This window comes from Bos indicus x Bos taurus, chromosome 26, assembly GCF_003369695.1.
Source record: "Bos indicus x Bos taurus breed Angus x Brahman F1 hybrid chromosome 26, Bos_hybrid_MaternalHap_v2.0, whole genome shotgun sequence".
Lineage (NCBI taxonomy): Eukaryota > Metazoa > Chordata > Mammalia > Artiodactyla > Bovidae > Bos > Bos indicus x Bos taurus.
In genome coordinates, this window is record NC_040101.1 from 12653207 (window position 1) to 12679030 (window position 25824).

Genomic DNA, 25824 nt, shown 5'->3' on the forward strand with positions numbered 1-25824 from the left:
AGCCTGCATGCAGTAATGAAGACTCACCACAGCCAAAAAAAAAATCTTAAAAAAGAAACAATGCACCTGTGGCTTTCAGTTTTCCCTGGGCCACAATGAGAGTTATCTCCAAATTTGGTAAAAGGTGTTTCAGCACAGCCTAGAAGGACAAAACCAGTCAAAATGATCCACCAGTCAGCTCCATGTCGCCACAAGTTCCTACTAAACAAAACGACAAATGTGCAGAGGCTCCAAGGGAAGATTTAGCCACTGATCGAGGACACAGCAGTAATGTGAGGACATCTTTTCCAAGATGACACTTGGACTTACAGTCAGCTCCAGGAAGGGGGCGTGGAGGAGGACCGGGTAAGGAAAGAAGGGCCAAGGCAGGGGTGGAAGGAGCCAGACTGCTTGAACACTCAAATAGGTCTTCGGATAATCCCCAGGGGGTCCACATTTGACAGAGAGGGTTTTTACTTTCGTTTGGTTGGAGTGCGGAGAAAGGGCACAATTTATGCCTGAAAGTGCTGAATATCAAAATATTTCACTTTATTTCTGTATCATAAATTTGTCATTTCAACAACTTTGATCATGAGCTAATACAGTAATATATATAAAAAAAAAGAGGGTGAAAAAGACGTTAGTATTCATTTTCATAAAGTGCAGATTTAATTTTCAATTGTTTGCCCCAGTAAACATCACTTCACTTCAAATCCTCCCCTGACACCAACCAAAAAGGGACTGTTTTAAAATTTTTTTCCTTAACAAATGTCTACCACCCAGGATAAATGAAAAGATCCAATACAGACAAGTTTTTCTGCAAACATTTTTCTGGTTAAGATTTCTGAGGACAAGAGTACTAAGTGAAAAAAATAACCTGTCATAATTAATATGAATACATATAACAAAACGTAATTTAGACCCCCATGCTTACTTTGCAATTTTTAGGTCTCCAATTATGAAAAAGGTACCTAACTAAATGAGAATGGATACCTTCATATGTGGCCAAATTATTTTTACTGACGTCATTTGAAGACATTCTCTGGTTTTGGCCTTTACGACAAGTTAATTCTCATACTCCCTCACCAATTATATAAGGTTGCTTTCAGTCAGACAGACATTTATATTCAAAATGGGCTTCTTCTCTTATGCTACTACATAAGGACTGGCCTCTTTTTTCAAAAGAATATTGCTAGCAACTAGGTTAATTAAAGAGTACTCATGGCTTAAATTTGCCAAATGCTTACCTCTGAGACAGTATAAATATGGATTATTAAAGTTGTCTACTCAAGTATAAAATCTAGGCAAAACCCTTGTAATATAGGCAAAATATTCAAAGGCTAAGAAAAAAATTTCTTTTACAAGAAAGTGCAACTGCAGGGTCTTTTGAATGATCTTCTAGACGGTTCTGCAGAGAACTTAGTAGTTTGGCTCAGAAAGTAGAGTTCCTCATGAGGAATTAAAGTTCTTCCTAGAAGAATTCAAAGCAAAATTTCAGGCAGCTTTCCGAAAATAAACCGTTAGTTTGTGGTTACACAATGAGATAAACTGGAACTTACAATAATGAAGGCCTTCAGATTTGCTGCGATTTGCAGGAGAACTTGACAGAGCTGCTCTGCTCTTACCCCGGGATGACGGGCTTTTATAAAGTTACCCAGATAGGTGGTTACAGCACTTTGTAAACATTGAGAGTAGGCATGAAATTAATCAGGAGGAAATCAGAAGTGTTTTCATGTGTGTTTCAGTGCTTTTTCAGGTCAAATTACAATGCTTTCAAATAAAACATTAAAAGTGTAACATTTTCTTGGTCATTTCCAGTATTTTACATAGTGAATGGAGAGTCATGGTGCCAGGGCTTTACATCAGTCATCCGTGACACATTCTGTCCCACCGTCAGATTTTCAGCATTTGCTCCGCGGCTGCTAGATGGTAGAGGAAGTTTTCTGTGGCTGGTGGAAATCGTCTTTGCTTTAGTGCCTCATAATTGAGCACTCGCTTTTCTCCATCATCCGAAACTTCTGAAAATGGAGCCAGGTTGGTGAAGATTTCTTTTGTTTTTAGGGAGATATCCTTTAATAGAATAGGAAAATATATAACACACTAGTGTCCAAAAATTTGAATAGCTCTCCAGAAATTTTCCTGCTATTTTTTAAGTTTATCAGACTTATTTTATTTGTAAACTATAAAAAATGAAACCAATTTAAAACAACAAAAAATATATGGCACGGCTAACTTTGCACAGCAGCAGTGGTCAGGGTGGGGGAATATTTTAACCTTTTTTTTTGAAGTGCACAACTCAGTGGCGTTTAAGTACTTTCGTCATGTTGTGCAGCCATCACCACTACCCATTCCCAGAACTTTTTCATCATCCTAAACCAAAACTCTGTACACATTAAACAGTAACCCCCTACCCGCCCCTCTAGACCCTGGCAATCACCATTGTACTTTCTGCCTCTATGAACTTGCCTATTCTATTAATAGGTACTAGTGGAATCAAAACATCTGTCCCTCTGTGACTGGCGTATTTCACTCAGCATAATGTTTTCAAGGCTCATGCATGCTGTAGCACACGTCAGCGCTTCATTCTAAGGCTAACATCCCACCATATGTGCACACTACATGTTGTTGACCCATCCGTCCGCTGAGGAACATCTAGGCTGTTTTCACCTTTTGGCCATTGTGAATAATGCTGCTATGGACATGGGTACATAAATATCTATTTGAGTTCCTGTTTTCAATTTTTAATATAGAATTACCAAATCTCTATTAATGCTGTGTTTCGCTCTTTGAGGAATCTGCTATTGTTTTTAGAACAAATGTCTTCCCAGAGTCCCCTCCTGCCTGGGATGAGCAGCCCAGCACCAGCCACACAGGCTTTCCTTCCCCTTCACAGACTGACATTCCCTTTGGGTGGCTGAGGACTCAGCAGGGCTCGCATTAAAGTCATGTCTCTTTCCTGGTTTGGTGACATCATTAATTTATTCGGATATTTTTGAATTCAGAATACATACCAGGCACTACATCATACTTTATAGTGAACCATCTATGGATCACTTTTAGTCCATGAAAAACACTGTAATTCAAAACTCAAATTTATACATTTCACCAACACTGTTTTCACTCTAATGTTGATGGTGGAATGGGTGGGTAATGACCATCTGTCCAGTAGGACAGTCTCAAGAATCTGGGTTCTTAGGACAAAACCCACCCACCCCTCCCAGCCACAGCTGGATGGGCCACCAGCACTGAAGAGAACGGCGTTGCTGGCAAGTGCCCACCAAACCTGCGGCCCCTCTCACCACTCAGTGGTTATAGCTTTCACAACAACTGCTTGATTTGGGCACCAGCCCCCTGTACCCGTCTCCCCGTGGAGCCTGGCGACTAACTGGCTCATCTTCATCGGGTCTATCCTGAAGACCTCATCTGAGCAGCTGCCCATGGGCCTCTCCAGTCACTTCACTCTGGTCACGTGGACAGCAGATAACTTGCCGCTGCCCAAAGATGCCTTTTTGGGACCCCGTTGGTGGGAAGATGAAAGCATTACCTGTATAACTTGGCTGTCTGACTTCTCTGGATCTTCTGCCGACTGGACAATTAACTGACCAATTTCTTTATGCAGTTTGCCCATTGTCATGGCCTCTGGTGAGATCAAGAAGAATATGTTATGTGAATGTTTAGACATTTACAAAATGAAAAATCATCATCTACATGACAACCCAAACGACTATACAGAGGGGATTCTGAAAAAACAATTGACAAGCCCCCACATCTCCATCCTGTTACTACACACAGATGAGATGGTTGGATGGCATCACTGACTCAATGGACATTGAGTTTGAGTAGGCTCCGGGAGTTGGTGTTGAACAGGGAGGCCTGGTGTGCTACAGTCTACGGGGTCGCAAACAGTCGGACACGACTGAGCGACTGAACTGAACTGACCTCACACAAATACGACGACACAACAGGAGGTAAGGCATAATCATGATTTATATACTTCATGTCCAAAGTAAAAATACACCAACGCCAAACCAAAATTCTGGTAACAATTTTTTCTTTCTAGACAAAAACCTAATGAAAACTAACTGTGTGTAGGTTGTAAGCCAAGAGCCTGACTTTCCTGTCCCCGTCTTCACAGTTGGGAATTCATGTTTATCTTTCTGGCAGGAATATTGTGAAAGCCGTGCTTCCTGTCAGTTCTGCAGAAGCATCTCAACAATCACGGTGTAAAGGCCCTTAGGAATGAGCCACGGCAGCAACCTAAGTTACAGTAATTACGGGCTGACCAAAAAGTTCATTCAGGTTTCTCGGTAATGAACTTTTTAGCCAACCCAGTATCTACATTGCTATTTTCTGCAGCAAGAAGGTTAACAGAGATTTCGGTTTAACACTCAAGAGGGACAGGCTCCACGGGGACAAGCCCATTTTATTGACTCAGGACAGCAGGGGATAGCAGGGAGCGGCAGTTTCTGCCTGGTCCTAACACTTCAGTAGTTTCAGTGGCCCTGGCCACAGCTAGGTTTCTACCACTCCAGCTTTATAAAAGGCAACATCTCCTAAAAACCTGATACTATATTTTGAATTTTTCACCATGAATATGTATTATGTTTGTAATTTCCAAGTGAATTAAGAGAAAACAAGTTTTAGTTCTATTAATTGGAGGTTGCTAGATAAAACCTCACATAATCAGAACCCAGCTAACAAATATCCCTCACTGGCTAGCATTCAGCTGCTCCCAATTTTAGGAGAAAGAGAAAATGACAACACAAAAGCTGTTACAGGTAATTCTCACCTAAAACCAAAACTTCACAATGTCCTGGGTCTTTAGCCTCCAAGAATACTCATTCCCTGGTGTTTACTGAGACATTGTTCAAAAAGATTTTCCCCTCAGGAGTCACATTCAACCCTTGTGTAGTGACAGATGTCTGCACACTCTTTGACACTTTGTCCTTCATGAGGTGGACATGAGGTAAATTCTTTTCCCTTAATGACCTGCTTTAACAAATAGAATACGGAGGAAGTGACGGTATGTGACTTCCCAGACTAGGTTGCACAAGACATCGTGGCCCCTCTGTCTTGAATTACTGTTGGGGTGACCAACAGTCACGTGCTGAGAACACTCAAGCTGTGCTAGGGAAAGGCCCCTGTGGTGAGGCCGCCTGTCCACAGCCATGTGAGCAAGCTTGGAAAGGGGTCCTCTTCACTCCAGCTGAGCTTTCATTTGACTGCAGCCCTGGCAATATCTTGATTAAAACCTCATGAGAGACCCTGAGCCAGAACCTCCTAGCTAAGTCCCTCCTAAATTCTTGCCCACCAAAACTTTGAGATAATCAGTATTTGGTGTTTTAAATCACAAAGTTTAGCAGTAATCTGTTATGCAGCAATAGATATCAAATACACTTTGTTTAAACAGAAAAGTGGAGAAACAAGATGAATAGACCATTGACCTTACTAATATACATATGCCATACAGCATAAGCACTCATACGTACCCTTAACCGTTAGATCTACTAGAATGAGTGCTGTGTTCTAGACACAGAAAAATCCATCCAGCACAACAGGTGAGTACTTAGTATTTAAATAATGAGAATCAGCCTAAAAAAATACAACTGCTTGGCTTATATCTGGTGTCAACAACAGAGAACAGAGAACTAACCTTTTGCGAGCGGGGCGATGGTGATCTCACTGTCTGCCAGATTCACAAACACATCGTACAGGTCTGATCTATTGCTCACGTCCAAGTCCACAAATCCAGCGATGTAACCTGTGTTACAGGGAGGATCAGCATTACTGGAGAAGGAGGAAATCACACTGTGAACATACCAAAACGGGAGTGAGTCTAAGAGCTCGTCAGCTGCTTTTCTTCTCTGCGTTACTTATCCAGGGCGTTTAAGCTGTATCCGTGGTATTTCTCAAGGTGACATTATTGCCAACTGTCTGAAGAAACTCACAAACCCCTCAGAATGTCCCCAAATTAGATTTTACGTCAAGGAAGAAGGCTGAAATAAAGAATCAGCTTTTTAGTTGTTATTTGGGTCAGGAATGACAGAGGGAATTCCTTGGTGGCCCAGTGGTTAGGACTCGGTGCTTTCACTGCTGGGTCCTGGGTTCAATCCTTGGTTGGAGAACTAAGATCCCACAAGTCTTTATCTGTGCGGCCAAATAAAAAATAAAATCTTTAAAAGAGAATGATAGAGAAAACAGTGTATAGCAAGGATTCTCTTGACCACTGTCCCCTCCCAGGTCTCTATCGCCAAGAAGTCACAACCAAACACTCAGGTTCCTCAGGGATAGCATGGAGGAAATAGCATCATCGTCACCAACTTTAGATCAGATACAATAAACACTAGAGGAATCAAAGCAACTCAAGAATCAGCAGACTGGACTTCCCTGGTGGTCCAGCGGTTAGGAATCCACCTGCCAATGCAAGGGACACGGGTTTGACCCTACTCCAGGAAGATTCCACATGCCATGGGACAACTAAGCCCGTGGGCCGCAACAACTGAAGCCTGTGTGCCCTAGAGCCCATGAGCCGCAACAAGAGAAGCCGCCGCAATGAGAAGCCTGTGCACCGCAGCTGGAGAGTGAACCCCGCTCGCTGCAACTAGAGAAAGCCTGGGTGCAGCAGCGAAGATCCAGTACAGCCAAAAATAAATAAATAAATAAGAATTAGCACTCTTTTTGAACTGGTGTTAAAACAAAGGTTCCTTGACTTTAGATTTCACAGAGCAATACAATTAAAAGAAATTGTTTTTTGGACCAATTTTACTTTACCAAGTGAGGACATTTAAAAAACAATGGCAGTAACAAAAGAAAAAACCTACCACAGAGCACCCAGACAAAGATTCCCTCAGGTTTAAGAAACTGTGATATATATGATGACCAAAATCATGTATCAAATATGATTCATAAAACCATGATTTATATGATATATAAAATCATATATAAAATATAAAAAAATGATACTGCAGATTCCTGGAGAGAGAGGACACTATTCAGTGTTCCTGAGCCAAGTTGCTATCCAGATGGAAAAAACTGAAATAGTGAAACTCACACCCTACCTACAAAAACAGTAATTCCAGGTAGATTAAAGACTTAAATGGGAAAGAAAAAACTTTATAAAGTTTTATAAGAAAATATAGGAGAACATCTTTCTGCCATTGGGATAGAAATTTTCTTAAACAAAATATAAAAGATAAAATCATAAGTCTAAAAACATCCCAACACATTAAGATTTCTATTCATCAAAAGATACCATGAGGAAGATTTCCCTGTCAGTCCAGTGGCTAAGTCTATGCTTCTACTGCAGGGGGTATAGGTTCAATCCCTGCTCAGAGAACTAAGACCCCACAAGTCTTGAAACATGCCCCACTTCATAAAAAGGAAAATGAAAATGGTGCTAACTTTTAGGTGATTTTGTATATTTTATCACAATTTTTTAAAATTTTATAATTTTTATTATAGTTGATTTACAATGTTTTATTAGTTTCAGGTGTACAAATTTTTTTAATTAAAAAAACTTTTTAAGGGAAAAAACAACTGGCTGCATTTACCAAAGAAATAATAAATAATCAACATTCCTCTTGTTGTGCTTAGTTGCTCAGTCACGTCCAACTCTTTGCAACCCCATGGAGTGCAGCCCGCCAGGCTCCTTGGTCCATGGGGATTCTCCAGGCCAGAATACTGGAGTGGGTTGCCATGCCTTCCTCCAGGGAATCTTCCCAACCCAGGGATTGAACCCAGGTCTCCCACGCTGCAGGCAGATTTTTACCAACTGAGCTACCAGGAAAGCCCAACATTCCCCTTAGGAATGCTCTAAAATTAAAACAAAACAAAATCCCCCTGCAAACAAACAACAACCCTGGTTAAAGCCGAGCTTCTCCTCCCCTGGGAGCCTGCTGCCTACCTGGGCACATCTGTAGGGCTTCCAGCTCATCGGCATCCAGGTGCACGTAGGAGTGAAGTATGGTCCAGTCCTGCCGATGCCATACCAGGGCAGGCAGAGTCCTGGGGAGTCAAAGTGAGAACACAGATGGCTGCCAGCCCACCCCTGAGACTCCGCCCATCCTGTTCCCTCCTCTTCTGCGGGAGGAAACTGGCTTCCGGATGCAGAAGAACAAACGCTCTCTGTGCCAACACCTCGAGGCTTCAGAGTAAATTAATGCAGCGTTTTGCTGTTGTTTAGTTGCTCAGTCGTGTCCGACTCTTTGTGACCCCGTGGACTGTAGCCCGCTAGGCTCCTCTGTCCATGGGATTTCCCAGGCAAGAAAACTGGACTGTTGCCGTTTCCTTCTCCAGGGGATCTTCTTGACCCAGGAATCCAATTCCCGAGTATCTTGTATTGGCATGTGGATTCTTTACCACTGAACCACCAGGGAAGCCCAAGTGTTTTAAACACAACTTTTTGGGTCAGATAAGCTACAAAAAACTGAAGGTATTAGTTTCAAAAGATCTCCATAGTTGGGGAATGATGCTTTTAAAGTGTTCCCCCATGGTCCAGTGGTTAAGACTGTCTTCCACTGCAGGGGGTGCGTGTTCCATCCCTGCTCAGGGAGTATCCCACACTCCTCACAGGGCAGCCAAAACAATAACAATAATAATAAAGTGCTCTTCCCAATGCCCCACTCTGCAGGCTGCCACAGAAGCAGTCTGGGGGTAAGATCCAAAGTGGGCCCTACAAGCAAGAAATTTTTTTGAAGCCTCCCATTTCATATTTAAAATTCCAGCCAAACTTGCAAACTACTTTGTGTTTGTTTTTATACGAAAATAAGTTTTCTTAAAAAACTTCCAGTGAGACAGCTACTTCGTTCAGGAAGAAGTATGCGTTGATGCGCCTGTGGTTTTGTGAACCCTCTGGTGGCCCACTAGACATCTCAGAAACTGAGGACACTCAGGTTTCAGAAGCATAAATGTAGAGGAAGAGGGCAAATGGGTGGAAAAACACAGACTTGGGGAGTGAGAGCAGGATGACAATTCTGGTCCCATTACTGTGACCTGAGGCAAGCACCATCCTTACAACCGTAATCACTTCTCGAGTGCACACTATGTGCAAGGCACGTGCTGAGCATGTTACACAAATTATTTCCAGTCCTGAAACCAAGCTTATGAGGCGGGTATTACCAGCTTCATTTCACAGATAAAGAAACTGAGGTGTAGAAACATTACATATCCTTTACGTGGTCACAAGGCTAAGAAGTTGTCTCCCAGGACTTTACCCCAGGTCTTTCTGCCTAGCAAGCCTTTTTTCTTCTCAGTATCTAACCACTTAGCCTCGATCTGCTTATCTATAAACAGGGCAGTCACAATTCCTCCCAGGGTTCTTCTCGTGAGTAAGTCTAATACAGCCAAGTGACTTACACAATGCCTCACATACAGTGAATAGCATAAATGCTAGCTCCTCCGCTTTTACAAAAGAATCTAAGAATAAATCTAAGTTAGATTTGGCAAAGAAAACAAAACAAATCTATATTTACTATATAAATAAGAGTCTGGGATAAAACTGAATGGAAGAACAACTTGCCAAAAACAGGGGTCAGGCAACTATGGCCCATAAGTGTGCTGCCCTCCTTTGCACGTAAGGTTTTACCAGAACACAGTCATGCTCATTCATTTATGCATGGGCTGTCCATGGCTGTTTTTATGCAACCCATGGCAGTTGAGTAATTGGGACAGAAAGCATATGGCTACAAGGCTGATATCTACTATCTGGCAAGGGAATGTCTGCAAACTTCCTGCTCCAAAATATTAGTTCATATTTCAAAATTTAAAGAAGAATCTGTTCAAACTCAGTGACCTTGAATACGAAATCTAAACCAAAGTGGCATTTCACCCCTAAACTAACATATCTTATTTATTCCAACATGAAAACCAACAGGGACACAGAGGACCCCAAAGTGGCTGCCAACAAAGTTTACACTTTTTAATGATAAGAGATCATACCTGGTAAACTCCTGGACAGCTTCTATTTTGGGGTGATAGACGACAATTCTTTTCTTTAGCATCAGTGCTGTGTGTAAGATAACAGTTTCCATTCCAAACTGAGATACAATGTCTTAAAACAAAAAAAATTGTGAGTGCATTAAACATTATATAAGGAAATCAAGTTTTTATCAGAAATAATTCTTCACACACGAATGCATAATTATTTTCAAAACAGAGAATAAATTTCAGTAAATGTTATAAATACAGAAGCACCTTAGTTGGTGGATGGTCATATCACTCCATACATCTGCTCCCCAGGATGGGTGTTACGGTAGCTACACCCACTCCCACAAGGGACTGGATGCTGGGTGCAGAGGTAAAGCCAGATTCACAAGAAAGGGGAATTATATGAAGGGAATCACCATCTTTGGGGTCGTGAAAGCTTAAGAAAAAAGGTTCACTGATCCCCCAAACCTACATACTCATCACTGCACAAGTCCTTGTGAGAGACAGCTGGACAAACACCTAATACCTCAACAGGGATGCTTAGAAACCATAAGAAACAGTGGGATCAGGGATGAGAATGAAGGCCAGCATCAGCCGCGGAATCCTCTTTCTTTCCTTGTTTAAGGATACAAACTCTCGGCTCAGCTCTAGGCTGGACCTTCCAGCGAGGAGAGGCAGGGAGTTAGACTGGGAACTGGGGCAGGGGCTTCAGCTCCCCAGGAGGAAGAGGTCACTGCTAAGATCTAAGGAAAGGAAAACGACGGAAGTCAGTGGAGACTTCGACCTGTGAACTTCAGCATACAGATGAAAAGAACTCTCTATAGACAGTTGGAATCACATGGAAAGAAACACCACAGAAGTCTGCTTTCCTGACAGTTCTAACCACATAAGGAAATGGAGAACTACCTTCCCGCACAGGAAACGAATATCATGTAGATGAAAACATGTGGAAAGAGGAAATAACACTCTAATGCGAGACTGTCCTTGGCCGGGGGTTTTGTTGTTGTTGGGATGGGTTTTTGTTTCTTTTTTGCATCTTTTTTTTTTTTTTTTACCTTTGATGGAACCCGCAAGGTATGCCTTTCGGGCATCAAAGTCCTTGCTAAGGAAAGAGCCATTTTCTTCACTCTGGCATATCCCCTTCGTGAGAACTGCGATGTAACTCTCCATCATCTTAACTGGACTCCCATGCTTCAGGTACATTCTGTGAGAAAGGACAAAAAAGCAAGCGTGCTTCTAGTTAGCATGGACCACCTGGAGTAATGTACCAAGGCCAGGCATGGGTACGTTCTAAAGAACCTGAGCCAACTTGCTAACACACTTCTGAATGCCTGCATCTTTTCATGACATGGTTACTTCTATAAATTTACTTGGAAAATATATTAGAAAAATAAAACCACCACTGGAGAAACCTTCAACAGTTCTGTGAAGTCAGCTCTCGTTACATCTGCGGAGGCCGGCTGAGGTCCTTAGGCAGGAGAATGAACTAAGGACTTCCTGAGGCCCCACTGTTCTCAAGAATACTGTATCCTTATCTGTTTTTATGTCTTACATTCACAGGTGGTGTCGTTGGGCATAACAACTCTGTTTTATTGCTGGATTTCCTTTCATAAGAAAGAAGTTTGTGCATTGCCCACAGAGAAAGCAGCAATTAGTTGTAGAACATATATTTACTATTGGAGTTCTCAGAGGTAGCTGTATTTAGATAATTAAGAAATCAAACTCCTCTAAATTTCTGGTGATAAATACATACTAGATACATTCATTAAATTAAGAAGGTCCAGAAAATGCTGACAGGAAGCCAGCTCATTTACAGCTCACATGTGAAATCAGGCCCCTCTCCTGCAATCTCTTCCTGTGAGAAACTGTGAATTCTTCTAGAGAAGCAGGTCTGGGTCTACTTGGGCATTTTAGTAGCTGAAGGGGTACAAAATTGGGATGAACATAAAATAACTGTTTAAGACAAGTTCACTTGAAAACTATATTTATTGTAGATTAGGTGAAAAAAAGCATGGGATTTAACTGCTTATTAAATTTCATCAACTGTCAGTGTTTTTAAATTATTTTTGTGCACACCCTGGGGAAAAAGAGGCAGAGGATAATGAATATGGTGAACTGTCACATATAGAAAACAGTCAACCCCATTAACTCATCCAGGGCTTACAGATGAAGAAAACAGCTCCAGTAAGACATAAGGAAGGCAAGTCCAGGAGCTGCCCTGGGGTAGGGGGTCAGGAGGAAGAACTGGGGACTGGGAACTGGGGGAAAAGGGGACTTAGACTTCACTGTACACCCTTTGGTGTTATTTGCATTTCTTTTTATTATGTGCTTACATTACCACCACCAAAGCAGAGCAGAAAACCAAACGGCACCATTAAAATGATTACATATTTTAAAAATAAAATAAAATTTCATTAAAAAAATTAATTTAAAATTATAAACAGGGGTCATGGCAGTGGGCCCAGATCCCACAGAGGGAATGGACCCCGCCATGTGGGGATTCCCCGGCCACTGTGTGCAGCGTGCCGTGAAGGGCCCCTCTCACCAGAAATGGGAGAGGGCGCCTTCCCGCCATCAAAAAGTGCTTTTCTAACTAACACAACATTGTAAATCAGCTATACCTTAATCAAAATAAAAGAGCGAAAGTGAAAAAGTGTTTATCTCTGTGTGTGTAAAGAGGCACAGGTGTTCGTGGGGAGACTGAGTGTGTGTGCAGAGAGCACTCGGGTGTGGACAGGTGCCAGGGCAAACACTTGAGGGTGTTAGCAGGGGGCGGGCAGAGGAAGTGGCTGGCATCAGCTTGAGTCCGCATTCCTGTTGTAACTGTGACAGGAGGAGAGAATTCAGAGTGTGACAATGTCACAGCACGGCACAAGCTGAGAAACCCTCTGGGCTTCCTCCAGGGCAGGAAGTACGGTCTAAAGCTACCTGGCCTTTGGAGGCCCAGAGGGCCCAGAATACTTCCCAGTGAATTCAGTTGAGTAACCTAACCTTGACTCAAATGAAATGGAGTCCACCGTTTGTTCAAACACCTCTGCAGTGGCTTTAGTCCACGGCTTCTGGATGGTGACCCTAACAGTAACAATCTCCCTTTGTGTCAGTGCCTTATTTGCAGACAAATGTGTCTATTCCACAGTGAGCCACACTCCCGGAATTTATCTCATGGAAAGCAACAAGTTTTTCTTATCACAGCTGACTGCAAAAACAGTAAAACTTCATTTTGTCAAAATACAACCTAACTGTAACATTTAGATCATGAGATGGTATTCTTAGACTGTGTGTACGTGTGTGTATACGTATATAAAAATGGCAAAAATGCAACCATTTATCAGGCTTATAGTGTGAAAAACAAAAACAACGCCTCTTATCCCGCCCCCCATAAAAATCTACATACTGGATGTAAACCTGAGGTTATTACATAACACTGTCACTAGATAGAATTATAATTCTATCTAGTGACAATATTAGAAGGAAAAAAAAAAGCAAAACCCGAAACCCTGCAAAAGTCTTGTTCAAAGAAAAAGATAATGTCTCTCACATATAAGAGATTTCATTAATTTCACCAGATACACTTATCAAGGCAAGAAAGTAAACTAGTATACTTCAGATTAATTTTTTCAACAGTTGCGAAACTGAAGGAGTCCACTTGAATCATGATTAACCAGTTCATCAGTTTCTCAGCTCCTCAGCATTCCAGCTAAAAATATTTTCCTGTCCTTAAGCATAATTCAAAATGCCTGTTAGCCTTCCCCAATGACTCCCACACACAGCCTGACACAGATGAACCAGCTTACCACTTCCATCCCAAGGAAGGTTCCAGCTTGGAAATGAGCGGAAGTAAAATACCAAAAGTGGCAAGTGACTCAAAATACCCAGCACCTACAACAGTTGTGCAAACTGCCTTTTCTCCCCCCATCTATCATTTCCCCTGATAACAGGAGCAGTACCATAGAAGTAAGACAAAATGCCTCTTTATAAAACAGTGTCCAAACAGAAGGCTGAAATATGCTTCCTCATGTAGAAATCTGCTACATGACTATTGAGTAAGATCCTCATTTTTGTATATTAGCATTTAATACAGTTTTCATACAGACCTACACAATATCCTAGTGAAGGCGGCATATTTCTCTGGATTAAAATCTTTGGCGGTCAGAACAATAGAAAAATGAGTCACCTGTCCAAAACAAACAAAAAAAAGTACACTCTTTAAAGACACTTTAATAGAATTAATCTTTATTACTACATCCTAACAAGCCTCTTGTATAAGACAAACCAGCATTAAAAAGAAAAGACCAAAACAAGTAACAAGTCCTCACTTGCCTCTTTATACTTTTATGTGTATATACTATTTACAAATATATATATACACACATAAAAAATATTTTATGTATATATATACACACATAAAAATTATATATACATATATTTAATTTCCTTTTAGTTAGAATTCTTTTCCTCAAAAACATAAAAATATTTCAAATATCAGAAATGTGAGTTTTTATTTAAAACCCCCATCCTCATCACAGCAGAATTAGGAATGCTATATCAGACCTACCACTTACTGACTATTTTTCATTAATGAAATAGAAGGATGGAAAACAACATATATATGTTTCAGTAAAAATCATACAGTTCCCCAAATAGTCAATTCTCTGTAGGGTGTTATATAGGCTAAAGGGCATTGTTATAACCTTCATTTATTTATATGCCTCTATTACTATACATACAAATTTCGGATCATCATATACCTATTATTTCCATTAGTATCTTTTTACAATTCACATTTTCTAATTATTAATCTCTGTTTTGTCTTAAACCTCTTACAGTTTCTAAATTGTTGCCTTCCTGTTACTTTAAACGTAATTCCTTACATTTAAACTGGTATCCTGAACATGCTTCAAACCATCTGGTGACTGACTACAGAAATAGCCCCGAAATGCTAAAAGAAGTCTTCACCCGGAAACCGACCAGGGGCTCAGCCACCCCGTACCAATATTCTTTTCTCTGAGAAAACCTCCTGGTTGTGCGGGACTAGGAAAGTCCAAAATGACCACATACTTACTGGCTTTTAGCCTGTCACCTTGATGGTGTCCATATCAAATGACACACACACACAAAGTCTACTGAACACACAAATTTCCTTAGTTATCCTCTCTATTCTTAACATCCCCTTATCAAACATAAACCAATAAAAAAGTTTTCTTATCCAGGATAATTATATCCTTCAAAATAGTTTTTAATTATGGAAAATTACTTCTTCTCACTTTTAATCAGAGTCAAGGCTTTGAAAACTTTTCTACATTTCTACTCCATCCAAGTGTAACCTGGGAAAAGCTTCTCTATACCAACCACAGGTCAATCAAACAATATATATATACACCAATCAATATAATGATTGAGAGTGAAATGTCAAAGAGAACATTCACAACTAAAATCATATATTTAATATTTTCCCAAAACATATTATGAATGAGGAAGTCTAAAGCTAAGGGTTATTGGAATAATCTTACATCACTTTAAATATTTTTCCATTTTGTTGACCCTCCTACAGTCATACCTTTTTCAAAATGGAAGAATCTGGAACTTCAACTGTTGTGATATAAAACCATGTTCTTCTGTACTGACCAAAGACGAAGGGATGGAGCAGTTTGTTTTCATCTGTAAGGCAGCATTTTCTCAGCAGCAGATTCCTTAAAGTAGCTGTGGTGGAAGGGTAACACCACACCCACAGAACTTCTCCATTTGTGTCCTTTTCTACGGTGGAAAGATGGTCACTGTGAGAATGCCAAACAGCAGCAAGGAAGTGAATTGATTGGTTACTTAGAGGCACTTCGTGGAATCAGTTTCAACACCCCATTTTACAAAGAAACCCAGAGCATGTGAGATCCCCACCCCCATCCCCCAGTTCTCACCTACCTCTCCTGGTCCCATTAGCTAGCTCCCCTGATCTTGAATTTTAGGCCACCTGAGTAAGAAGCTTTTCTAACAATTCATGAATGAAAATGTAGCTTTAGCGGTTTGGTAGGGTCTTCCCTATCTCCTCCCATACAAATTCTCATAAACTTATAATCACTTTACCTTATGATCTAGTTGGAAGTATGTTTAATAAATACACAGGGTTTGTTTGAAAACTGGAAATTAAGAAAATGGGGAAATCTCTGTTATATAATGCTATGCACTGATAGTATGAAGTCTATATTTAAAATTTTAATAATAATGGTTAAACAGTCACACATGAAGTTTCACCACCAAAGTCAATACCTCAGTAACAAAATAGGAGCAATTTGCTAATAAAAACAACTCCAGGCAAAAAACAGCCTAAAATTTAGAGAAACAGTAACTGAACATATACCAGTAAAAATGCAGTTTTTCATCTACATACTTTAAAAAAAAATCTTATACTATGAAAATGTCAAGTATAAAAAAAAAGTAGAGAATGATAAAATGAACCTCCATCACTCAGCTTCAGCGATTATCAACACCTGGTCCTCCTCCAGTCATAAGGGGAAGGAGTTCCACTCACCCCCATTATTTTTAAGCCAAACCCTTTTAAATTTATGTAAACATGAAAATTTTTTTAAATGAATTGAAAATGCAGTAAGTCATCTTTTTCTTTGCTGATACCAGATAAAGTCATGGTTTAATTCAGTCTTAACTCAAAAGTACCTTCAAGGACTAAGAAGTCTTAACGAAAATTGCTCAGTCTTGCTCAATTGTGAGTGACTCTTTGGGACCCCATGGGCTATACAGTCCATGGAATTCTCCAGGCCAGAATATTGGAGTGGGTAGCTTTTCCCTTCTCCAGGGGATCTTTCCAACCCAGGGATTGAACCCAGGTCTCCGGCATTGCGGGCTGATTCTTTGCCAGCTGAGCCACAAGGGAAGCCCAAGAACACTAGAGTGGAAGATCTCTTAGGTACTTAGGTTTTGTTTTGAAACAGTTTTAAAATCACATTAGAAATGAACACAGAATCTGTTCCCAGATAAATGCACTCCTTTGAGACAGTGAAAATAATCAGCAACATTTAGTCACATTTCCACCAGTTTTGCTAAACCCAAGGAACTTGTTTGTGTACTAGGGTTTAGGCATATGTGAAAATCTCTGGAGAATATTTTTTCAAAGGACAATGGCATGCAGAGAACGGCAGACGTTCCCCTAAACCAACCGCGTGCTCACTGTCGCTGTAGGATGGACGCTGCTTCAAAAACCATCGCACAAGGCTCGGGCATGCATTTCCAGCAGCCCAAAGATCCTAACGCACTTCCTTATGCATTGATTTCCTCAAAAGAAACTGGGATTCCACCCACTATGATGATACTACATGTTACATGCACGACCTCTCTCTTCGGATGCAGGCCTTCTCCCCTGGTATGAGGTGGGGCTCTGGGGCTAGACTGCAAGGGTCCCCATCCTGGGTCCACCACTTCCTAGTGTGCCTTCTTGCACAAATGACACCCTCGGCCTCCATCTGCTCCGTGAAGTGGGCATCAAACATTAGCCAGACCCCCTGGAGCCGAGGTGAGAATCAAACGGGAAACAATCGATGCAGAACGCGCAGCACCCCGGGCCTGCAGCAGGCCACCGCGTCCGAAACCGCTCGATCACATGACCGGGGCCAGCCGGGCGCCGGGGTGGCGCCCGTCTCTGCATCGCTCAGAGGGACCCCGGCCCTGCAGCCTCACAGTCGTGAGGCCTGCAAGCTGCCCTCGGCCTCACTGGGGCCTCGCCTGAGCAACTCGGTCAGCCTTCACGTCCAGGCTCGTCTGCAGCCCAGAACACCCAGGAGGACTTCCCTCCTAGAACCCTGGAGGTCTCCGGGGTCCCCCCGCCCTGCCTCCCAGGCCGGCAAGCCCCAAACAAGGCCGCCGGCGCACGGGCCCGACTGCAAGCCCGGCCCCTGCGCCGAGGAGGTAGGGCCCACAGTCCCTAGCCCAGGCCCAAATTGGAGGGGGCCGTGCTCTCCCCACCGCTGGCGGTGCTGCGGGCCGCGGGAGCAGGGGTCGCCCCGGGCCCAGGCGGAGACGGAACTGGGTGTGGGCCTGAGGGGCAGGGTGCCTGTGTCCTCACCGATCAGCCCGACTCCGAGCATCAGCTGAGTGTCCGCAGCCTCCGTAGCAGCCATTTTCCGCCGCAGCCGCCGCCGCCTCAGAGCGCAGATCCTAGCTCCCAGCCCGTAGACCCCGCCCCTCCTCCTGACCCGCCCACCCAGGGGCCCCACCCGCTCGCAGGCCCCACCCTCCAGGCCCCGCCCCCACCCTCCTCTAGGCCCCGCCCTCCCCTCTTTCCTGGACTTCCGGCCTCTCCACTTACTTTCGCCCCAGGCGCCTCACCCTCGAGTCCTGTGTCTTGTCTCTAATACACATCTTCATCCTCCGCCTCCTCAGTTCAGTTCAGTTCGGTTCAGTAGCTCAGACATGTCTGACTCTTTGCGACCCCATAGACTGCAGCACGCCAGGCCTCCCTGTCCATCACCAACTCCCGGAGTTTACTCAAACTCATGTCCATTGAGCCGGTGATGCCATCCAACCATCTCATCCTCTGTCGTCCCCTTCTCCTCCCGCCTCCAATCTTTCCTAGCATCAGAGTCTTTTCAAATGAGTCAGTTCCTCGCATCAGGTGGCCAAAGTATTGGAGTTTCAGCTTCAGCATCAGTCCTTCCAATGAGTTTTCAGGATTGATTTCCTTTAGGATGGACTGGTTGGATCTCCTTGCAGTCCAAGGGACTCTCAAGAGTCTTCTCCAACACCACAGTTCAGAAACATCAAGGAGACCCAACCAGTCCATTCTCAAGGAGATGGGTCCTGAGTTGACTCATTGGAAAAGACTCTGATGCTGGGAGGGATTGGGGGCAGAAGGAGAAGGGGATGACAGAGGATGAGATGGCTGGATGGTATCTCCAACTCGATGGATGTGAGTTTGAGTGAACTGCGGGAATTGGTGATGGACAGGGGGGCCTGGCGTGCTGCGATGCATGGGGTCACAAAGAGTCGGACACGACTGAGTGACTGAACTGAACTGAGAATCAGTAAGACTTGATTTCCTTTGCTCAGTGCGCTGGCATCTGCAAAACAGACTGTGACGTGGACTAAAGGCTGGGAAGATGGTAGAGCACAGTTCTTATCTGTGACCATCTCACAACAGGCGAGAAAACAGAAGAGAGGGAACACATGACCAGATCTATTGCTTCTGGGACTTCAGACCTAGAGAGGCAAATTTGTGGAAAGAGAAAAAAGCCTCAGAGGTGGGGCAGGATGAGAGCACAACCTTTCCTTGCCCTGTTCAGGTGGCTGTGCTGTGGGCACCTTAAGTACTTCCTCTACAAGTGAGTTAGGGACAATCCCCTGTGGCCAAGGCCCATTGGTGTCACCTTAGTCTCTGGCACATTCTGGAGGCATTCAGAAAATAAATGAGGATGAGATGATGACCAGTAGATACTGAACCAAAGGACTGGAAGGAGATGGTGGTATATACCGGGAGGGAAGGGGGACAGGCTAGGGAGTGCAGAGGTTGTCTCTGCAAAGTGTGATTGGAATTTTCTCCCTCCCCTTTTACTTCCTGGTGTGGCCAGACCTGCCAGACAGGTTCTCCAGAGTCAAGGGGAAGAAGCAGAGGGTGGAGAGAGGAGAGGCACCCCAACTTTTGGTGATAAAACTGACTGCTGGGTGTGGCAACACAAACTTGAGTTCTAATCCTAGTTCTGCCCCCTCATAGCTGTTTAATCAATCTTCTCTGGGCTTGTTTTCTTAGTGATCAAATGGGGCTAATCTTATTTTCCTCTGTGTTTGTCTTAATAAGGGTTGGACCAAGAAAAATCTTGATGCTAATGTTATAGATAAGAGTAGCCTTGTGGAGAGAATGAACTAAACTATGGTGGCTGGAGTCATGGCAGGACAGGCATTCAGGAAGTTTCTTTCCTTCTTTGTCCAAGTATTAGTTAAAAGGAGTGCAGCAGAAACTAACCAGTGGTGGCATTATGCTTCCAAAAAAAACTGCAAGGAAAAGTATTGGAAGCAACAGTAGTAGTTGCTGGATTGGGTTCTAAGGGAAGGGGTAGAGAGATTCAATCAGTTACCAAGAAAGTTGGAGATAAATTTCTTCTCCCAGAATATGGGGGCACCAAAGTATTTCTAGTCGACAAAGATTGTTTTTCATTTAGAGGTGGTGACATTCTTTAAAAGTGGGTGCTAAGTCACGTCTGACTCTCTGCGACCCTTTGGACCACGGTCCACCAGGTTCCTCTGTCCATGGGATTCTCCCGGCAAGAATACTGGAGTGGGTTGCCATGCCCTCCTCCAGGGGATCTTCCCAACCTGGGGATTGAACCCGTGTCTCTTATGCCTCCTGCATTGGCAGATGGATTCTTTATCACTAGTGCCACCTGGGAAGCCTGTAGACTGAAATAAATCACTATTGAATTGGCATCTGCCCATTCCACTGAAATATTTCATCATGTAAATAATTTCCACGTCTCTCCTTTATAATAAACTAATGATGGCACCCCGACGTGGAGAGCATCTCCAAGACCACCCCAGGTTCAATAGCGTGTGGGGGCTCATGGGATTCAGCACATAGCTGTACTCATGGCTGTAATTTATTATAGCTGGAGGATACAAGCCAGACAGCAAAGGGGAAAGGCATGGGGGTGACAGTTGGAGGAGGCCAGGTCCAGGCTTCCAAGAATCATCTCCTAGTGGAGTCATGTAGGATGCACTTGGCTTCTCCAGTGACGCATAGTGACAGACATGTGAAATGTCCATCGGGGAAGCTCATTAGAGACGCGCAGTTCTTATTGAGGGCTGGTCACAGAGGCACTTCCTGCCCAACGCATACCAAAATTCTAGGCTCTCACAAGGAAACAGGTGTTCAACATGAACCCCACGTCGTGTATGAATAATTCAGGCGCAGACAGTCGTTCTTATCAATTCTGGGAATGGTAGGAGCAACCCGCAAATCCGACTTCCCAGACACCAGCCCCAGGCCTAAGCTTCTCAGCAGGCTTCTCTAAGGATGGCGGTCTCTGGCCTGCTGCGTCTGGTTCGCACAGCCTGCTTATCCCTTGCTCCTCAGGAAAAGAGTAAGAAGTCATTGGCATCGATATGGGTTTGGAAAATGCCCAAAGTGTCTGAGCATGTGGATAAGGGACCCAGTGTTTTCCACAAATGTTCCAATGCCCGGGTCCCTGTGTGCCAAGTGTGGCACTTCTTTTCATCTGTTTCAATAATTGGATTTAAGCAGCGATTAGGCACCATGTCAGCCAAGAACTTCTTTGGCGGGGCGGCAGCTCTTTTAAGGCATTCCAGGCCTGCCTGGGGACTGGAAAGTCACCTCTGGAAGGGGGTTCGGTCAACTACCCTGACACCGTCTTGATGGTTAACTTGCTTCCAGCCTATTAGAGGCTTCCAGAACATCGCCAAGAGGAGGTCGTTCTTGTACTCTCCAGGGTTTCAGGATGCTTATATTGGAAACTGAGCAGAACCTAGGCCCCAAGAGCTGTGTCGCATTAAAAGAAACAGTTCAGTAAGGAAAATGCAGTTAAAATGAATTCTGATCTTTATTTGCATTTTTCAAAGAACATTAAAGACCACAGATTTATTACCTACAGTGATACATCTTAAAATGTATTTCTGCTCATATTTTTTAAACATTTTATTTTATAATTTTTAATTAAAAAATATTTTTGGTGCTGAAACCTGGGATAAATGTTTTGTTTTAGAACAGTTTTCAATTTCCAGAAAAGTTGCACCAGTAATACTGAGGTTAATATATGTGTGCATGCCAGTGTGCTTGCTCAGTCTTGCCCGACTTTTTGGGACCTCACGGACTGTAGCCCACCAGGCTCCTCTGTCCCTGGGATTCTCCAAGCAAGAGTGCTGGGGTGGGTTGCCTTGCCCTCCTCCAGGGGATCTTCCCGACCCAGAGATTGAATCCAGGTCTCCTGCATTATAGGTGGCTTCTTTACCACTGAGCCACCGGGGAAGCCCCAGATTACTGTATATTCCTCACCTGATTTCTCCTATTATTAACATCTTATATCACAATAGTAAATTTGTCATACCTAAAAAATGAACTACAAAGGAACCAATGTGGATACGTTAGTAACTGAAGTCCATATTTAACCCAGATTTCCATAAGTTTTACCTAATTCTTTTTGTTTCGGGTTTCTAGTGAGGATAAGCTATTTAGTCAACATGTGTCCTTCGGGTTCTCTTGCCTCTACTTTCCTTGTTTTTGATCACCTTAACAGTTTTGAGGAGGAAACTGCCCTTTGGTTAGGGGTTGTCTGATGTTTTTTTCATGATAAGACTGGGTTATGCATTTAGGGGGAGGAAGACCACAGAGGTCAAGTGCAGGTCTCATCACATCATAAGAAACCTCGTTCACCCCGCTGAGGGTGTGTTTGTTGTAAAGTCACCCCCTCTCCCCCTTCTCTATGCTGTTCTCTTTGGATAGAAGTCACTATGCACGGCCCACACCTCAAGAGTGGAGGGTTATGCTCCACTCTCTTGAGGGCAAAGTATCTATATAAATTATGTAGAATTCTCCTCGGGAAACCTCTCTATTCACTTGCATCTATTTAGTTATTCAGTCATGTATTTGTGTTGGCACTGACTTGTATTTTGGGAAACTCTCTCTCATTCATCTGGCACGGGTTCTCACATCTCTTTCTACTCTTCCTTACAAATAACTTTTTCCATTATTTTCATTTTTCTATTCTTTCCTTTTCACTCTCCTTAACCTGGTTTCCCACCCCCTTTCCCACTCCCTCTGTCTCTCATCTCATCCCTTTCCTTGAATCTCCTACCCTATTTCTCCAGTTGTCCTCACGATTGGTTGATTGGTTACTCCACATACCAAATAAAGTATCTAGAAAATAAAGCAGAAAGAGGCTGTGAATATTTCAAGTACTGATTAGTTTACCCATCTCGTATGCATATGTGTGGAAATGTTTTCTAGAGAGTTTGTGTCGGGGGTGCTGCTGAGAACCATACATGTAGTATCTTACTCAACCTCACAACAACCTCATCATCCATATTTCAGAGCTGATAAATCCAAGACTCAGAGAGATTACCTGCTCAATGTCAAGTCAAATGGCAAAGTGGGGGTTTTAAGCAACAGTTGACTCCAAATCTGATGTGTTCATAGGAAGAACTGAGATGTATTTATAATCCTGGTTCCCTAGGAAATGAAACATACTTCTACTAAAAACACCAATGTGGAGTACAGAAACATGTTCACGGTCTCAGAGAGTCTCAGCTCTTACGAGGCTTTGGCTCTGTCTGAATTTGTAGGGACACCTTAATTATAGTCTTGCCCTTTTCCTCCATTGAGCTGGTACCTCGGTTTTCACCTCCTGTAAAGCAGACTCCAGAGTGTTTTAGTCTTTTTTCTTCTGTGAGTTACTGTGGAGAAAACTGTTAAGGTCTCTGGATTTGTTTTCTCTTGCTGTGTCACAGGTAACCACAAACAGCAGCTTAAAGCAATGCCCACTGCTTAGCTCCTGGTTCTGTAGGTCTGTGTGACAGCTCTCTGTTCAGGGACTTGATGGCCAGGCTGCCTTCCTTTCTGGAGGCTTCGGGGAAGAATTGTCTTCCAAGCTCATCCAAGTTGTTGACAGAATTCAGTTCCTCGCAGACTGAGGCCCCTATTCACGGGGTGACTTTTGCCTGGGAGATGCTCTCAGCTTCTAGACTGCCCTCCACTCCCTGCCACAGTCTTTCTTCGTGTAGCTCCCTCCAGATACTCTCATGCTTTGAATCTCTTCCCTTCTCTGCCTCTGACTTCAAGACCCAGATTTAAAGGGCTCATGTGAATCGTTACACCCACCCAAATAATGAACCCGCCCCCTCTTTTTCTTTGGCCACACCACGTAGCATGCAGGATATTTCCTCAATCAGAGATCAAGTCTGGGCCCCCTGCAGTGGAAGCAGAGTCCTATCCACTGGGCCACCAGGGAAGTCCCAACCTCCCCTTCTTAAAGTCAGTTGTGACACATAATATAACCTTAAAAAAAAAGTGAAAATGTAAGTTGCTCAGTCTGACTCTTTATGAACCCATGGACTGTACCCCCCCAGGCTCCTTCGTCCATAGGATTCTTCCGGCAAGAATACTGGAGTGGGTAGCCATTCCCTTCTCCAGGGGATCTTCCCAACCCAGGTATCAAACCCGGGTCTCTTGTATTGCAGGCAGATTCTTTACCATCTGAGTCACCAGGGAAGCTCAGCCCTAATACCCCATCACATTTATAGTCTTAGGCATTAAACAGGGTGTGTAAACCACATCTTACAAGTCTTGTCTACCACAGCCTCCATTCTTTAATTTATTCACACATCTCATATTTATGGAATGCCTGCCCTGTGCCAGGCCTAGTTCTAGGAGTTGGAGATACAATGGTGAACAAGACAAACTTGACCTCTTGAAGCTTACTATGTAGCGTAGTAAGACAGATAGTAACCAAGGAAACAGAGAAAACTCCCCGTTAGTGCTGAATGCTCTGCGGAGAATTAAAATGGGCTGGTCTATTAGGAAAGGGCTCTCTGTGGAGGAACTGTTTTAGCTGCTCCTTGAGAAGATAATACGATGAAAAGGTCCATGTGAAGATAATCTAACATCCACAAACCCAAGATGAAAGTCTACACGTTCCAGGGTTCCTTCTAATCATGTTTAACACGCTTCACAGAGAAGCCTTGTTTTAAACCACACCCAAAACCACTTTGCACAGTGTCTTACTCATTCTGCTTCCTTGGCTGTAGTTGGTTTGTGTAGCTTTGAGCATAATCTCCCAAGTTCCCCAGCAGTAGCTGGGCTCCATGGCATGCCAACCTTGGCCTGTGTGAACATGTATTCCATGTCCCATAAACAAGCCCTTGTTTCTCCCTTCAGCTTTCTTCTACAGGCAAGCACTATCTTTTTTAAAAATTCTTTTTAAATTAATTAATTTTTAAAATTTTTGGCTGTGCTGGGCCTTCGCTGCTGTAAGGGCTTTTCTCTAGTCACAGAAAGCGGGGGCTACTCTGTTTCTGCATGCGGGCTTCCCATTGTGGTGGCTTCTCTTGTGGAGCATGGGCTCTGGGCCACACAGGCTCTGGCGCACAGGCTCAACAGTTGTGGAGCACGGACTTAGTTGCTCCTCGGCCTGTGGGATCTTCCTGGACCAGGGATCAAACTTGTGTCTCCTGCATTGACTGGCAGGTGAGTTCTTTACCACTGAGCCACCAGGGAAGCCCCAAGGCAAGTAGAATGTTAACTGAAGACACTCCTGAGTATAAGATGCATGTTTCCCAATCAGTAATAATATATCACCAGGATATGTTTCTGCTAAAAAATATACTCGACTGAATCTGCATTTCAAGTTCCTGCTTTAAATTTGCAGAACCCAAACTTTCAGTGAGGTGAGAACTGCCTGGCATAAGCACAGTGCACTCCACGTGTGCCCTGAGCACACCACTGCTTATAGGCTTCCCAACCCCAGCTGGACATTTTCAAGGTGAGGAACGCCAGGCTGTGAGGTTTTGGACCTAGTTTATTTTCATAAAGCATCGGTGCCGCTGATGCGCTCTGAAATACACACCAAACACTTTCTGGGTGTGACCATGAGCCAGGCACCGTCCAGATACAAAGATGAACGGTCCCAGTCACTGCCTTCAAGGGACTTCCAGGGTGACACAAGAGAAACCTGCAGGTGGGCAATTATAATATAGAAGGCTTGCTTTAACTCTCATTTATTCAAATGACTTTGACTTACTGAGTGTTTACTCTGCGTGAGGTACTGCTACCGGTGCTACAGAGACAGCAGTTGGACAAAACACACATAAATCCCTCCCCTCATCAAGCTTATATTCTAGGAAATTCCCTGATGGTCCAGTGGTTTAGACTCCTTGCTCTCACTGCTAAAGACCTGGAATTGATCCCTTGTCAGGGAA

The 25824-nt window shown here is 43.4% G+C and overlaps 1 protein-coding gene and 1 pseudogene across 5 annotated transcripts; one reads left to right on the forward strand and one right to left on the reverse strand.

Annotated features, from left to right (window-relative positions):
• Nucleotides 1-504: 504 nt before the first annotated feature.
• FAM45A (family with sequence similarity 45 member A) lies at nucleotides 505-18083 on the reverse strand. Of its 5 annotated transcripts, XR_003508815.1 has the most exons (10): nucleotides 17972-18074; nucleotides 15461-15657; nucleotides 13998-14077; nucleotides 10959-11107; nucleotides 9916-10027; nucleotides 7883-7983; nucleotides 5633-5740; nucleotides 3524-3618; nucleotides 1539-2049; nucleotides 505-1450 (listed from the first exon to the last, which is right to left on the reverse strand). XR_003508815.1 is itself a non-coding variant. In XM_027528433.1 (9 exons), the coding sequence occupies exons 1-9, from the start codon at nucleotides 18024-18026 to the stop codon at nucleotides 1873-1875; spliced, it is 1074 nt and encodes a 357-aa protein (XP_027384234.1). In that variant the 5' UTR covers nucleotides 18027-18074; the 3' UTR covers nucleotides 505-1872. The 5 variants fall into 5 exon arrangements, 4 of the variants coding, with proteins under 4 accessions (XP_027384234.1, XP_027384237.1, XP_027384236.1 ...); XM_027528433.1 differs by having other exon boundaries at nucleotides 505-2049; XM_027528434.1 differs by having other exon boundaries at nucleotides 514-2049; nucleotides 15461-15677; nucleotides 17972-18083.
• Nucleotides 18084-19786: 1703 nt separating this feature from the next.
• On the forward strand, nucleotides 19787-20103 carry LOC113884384 (annotated as a pseudogene).
• The last annotated feature ends 5721 nt before the right edge of the window (nucleotides 20104-25824 follow it).

Coding starts and splice junctions, on each gene's coding strand:
- FAM45A (XM_027528433.1), bottom strand. CDS start 18,026: ATGGCTGCTACGGAGGCTGCGGACACTCAGCTGATGCTCGGAGTCGGG. Junction 7,984..9,915: donor GCTGTCCAGGAGTTTACCAG/GTATGATCTCTT, acceptor TTGACTCCCCAG/GACTCTGCCTGCCCTGGTAT. Junction 2,050..3,523: donor CAGACAGCCAAGTTATACAG/GTAATGCTTTCA, acceptor ATTCTATTAAAG/GATATCTCCCTAAAAACAAA.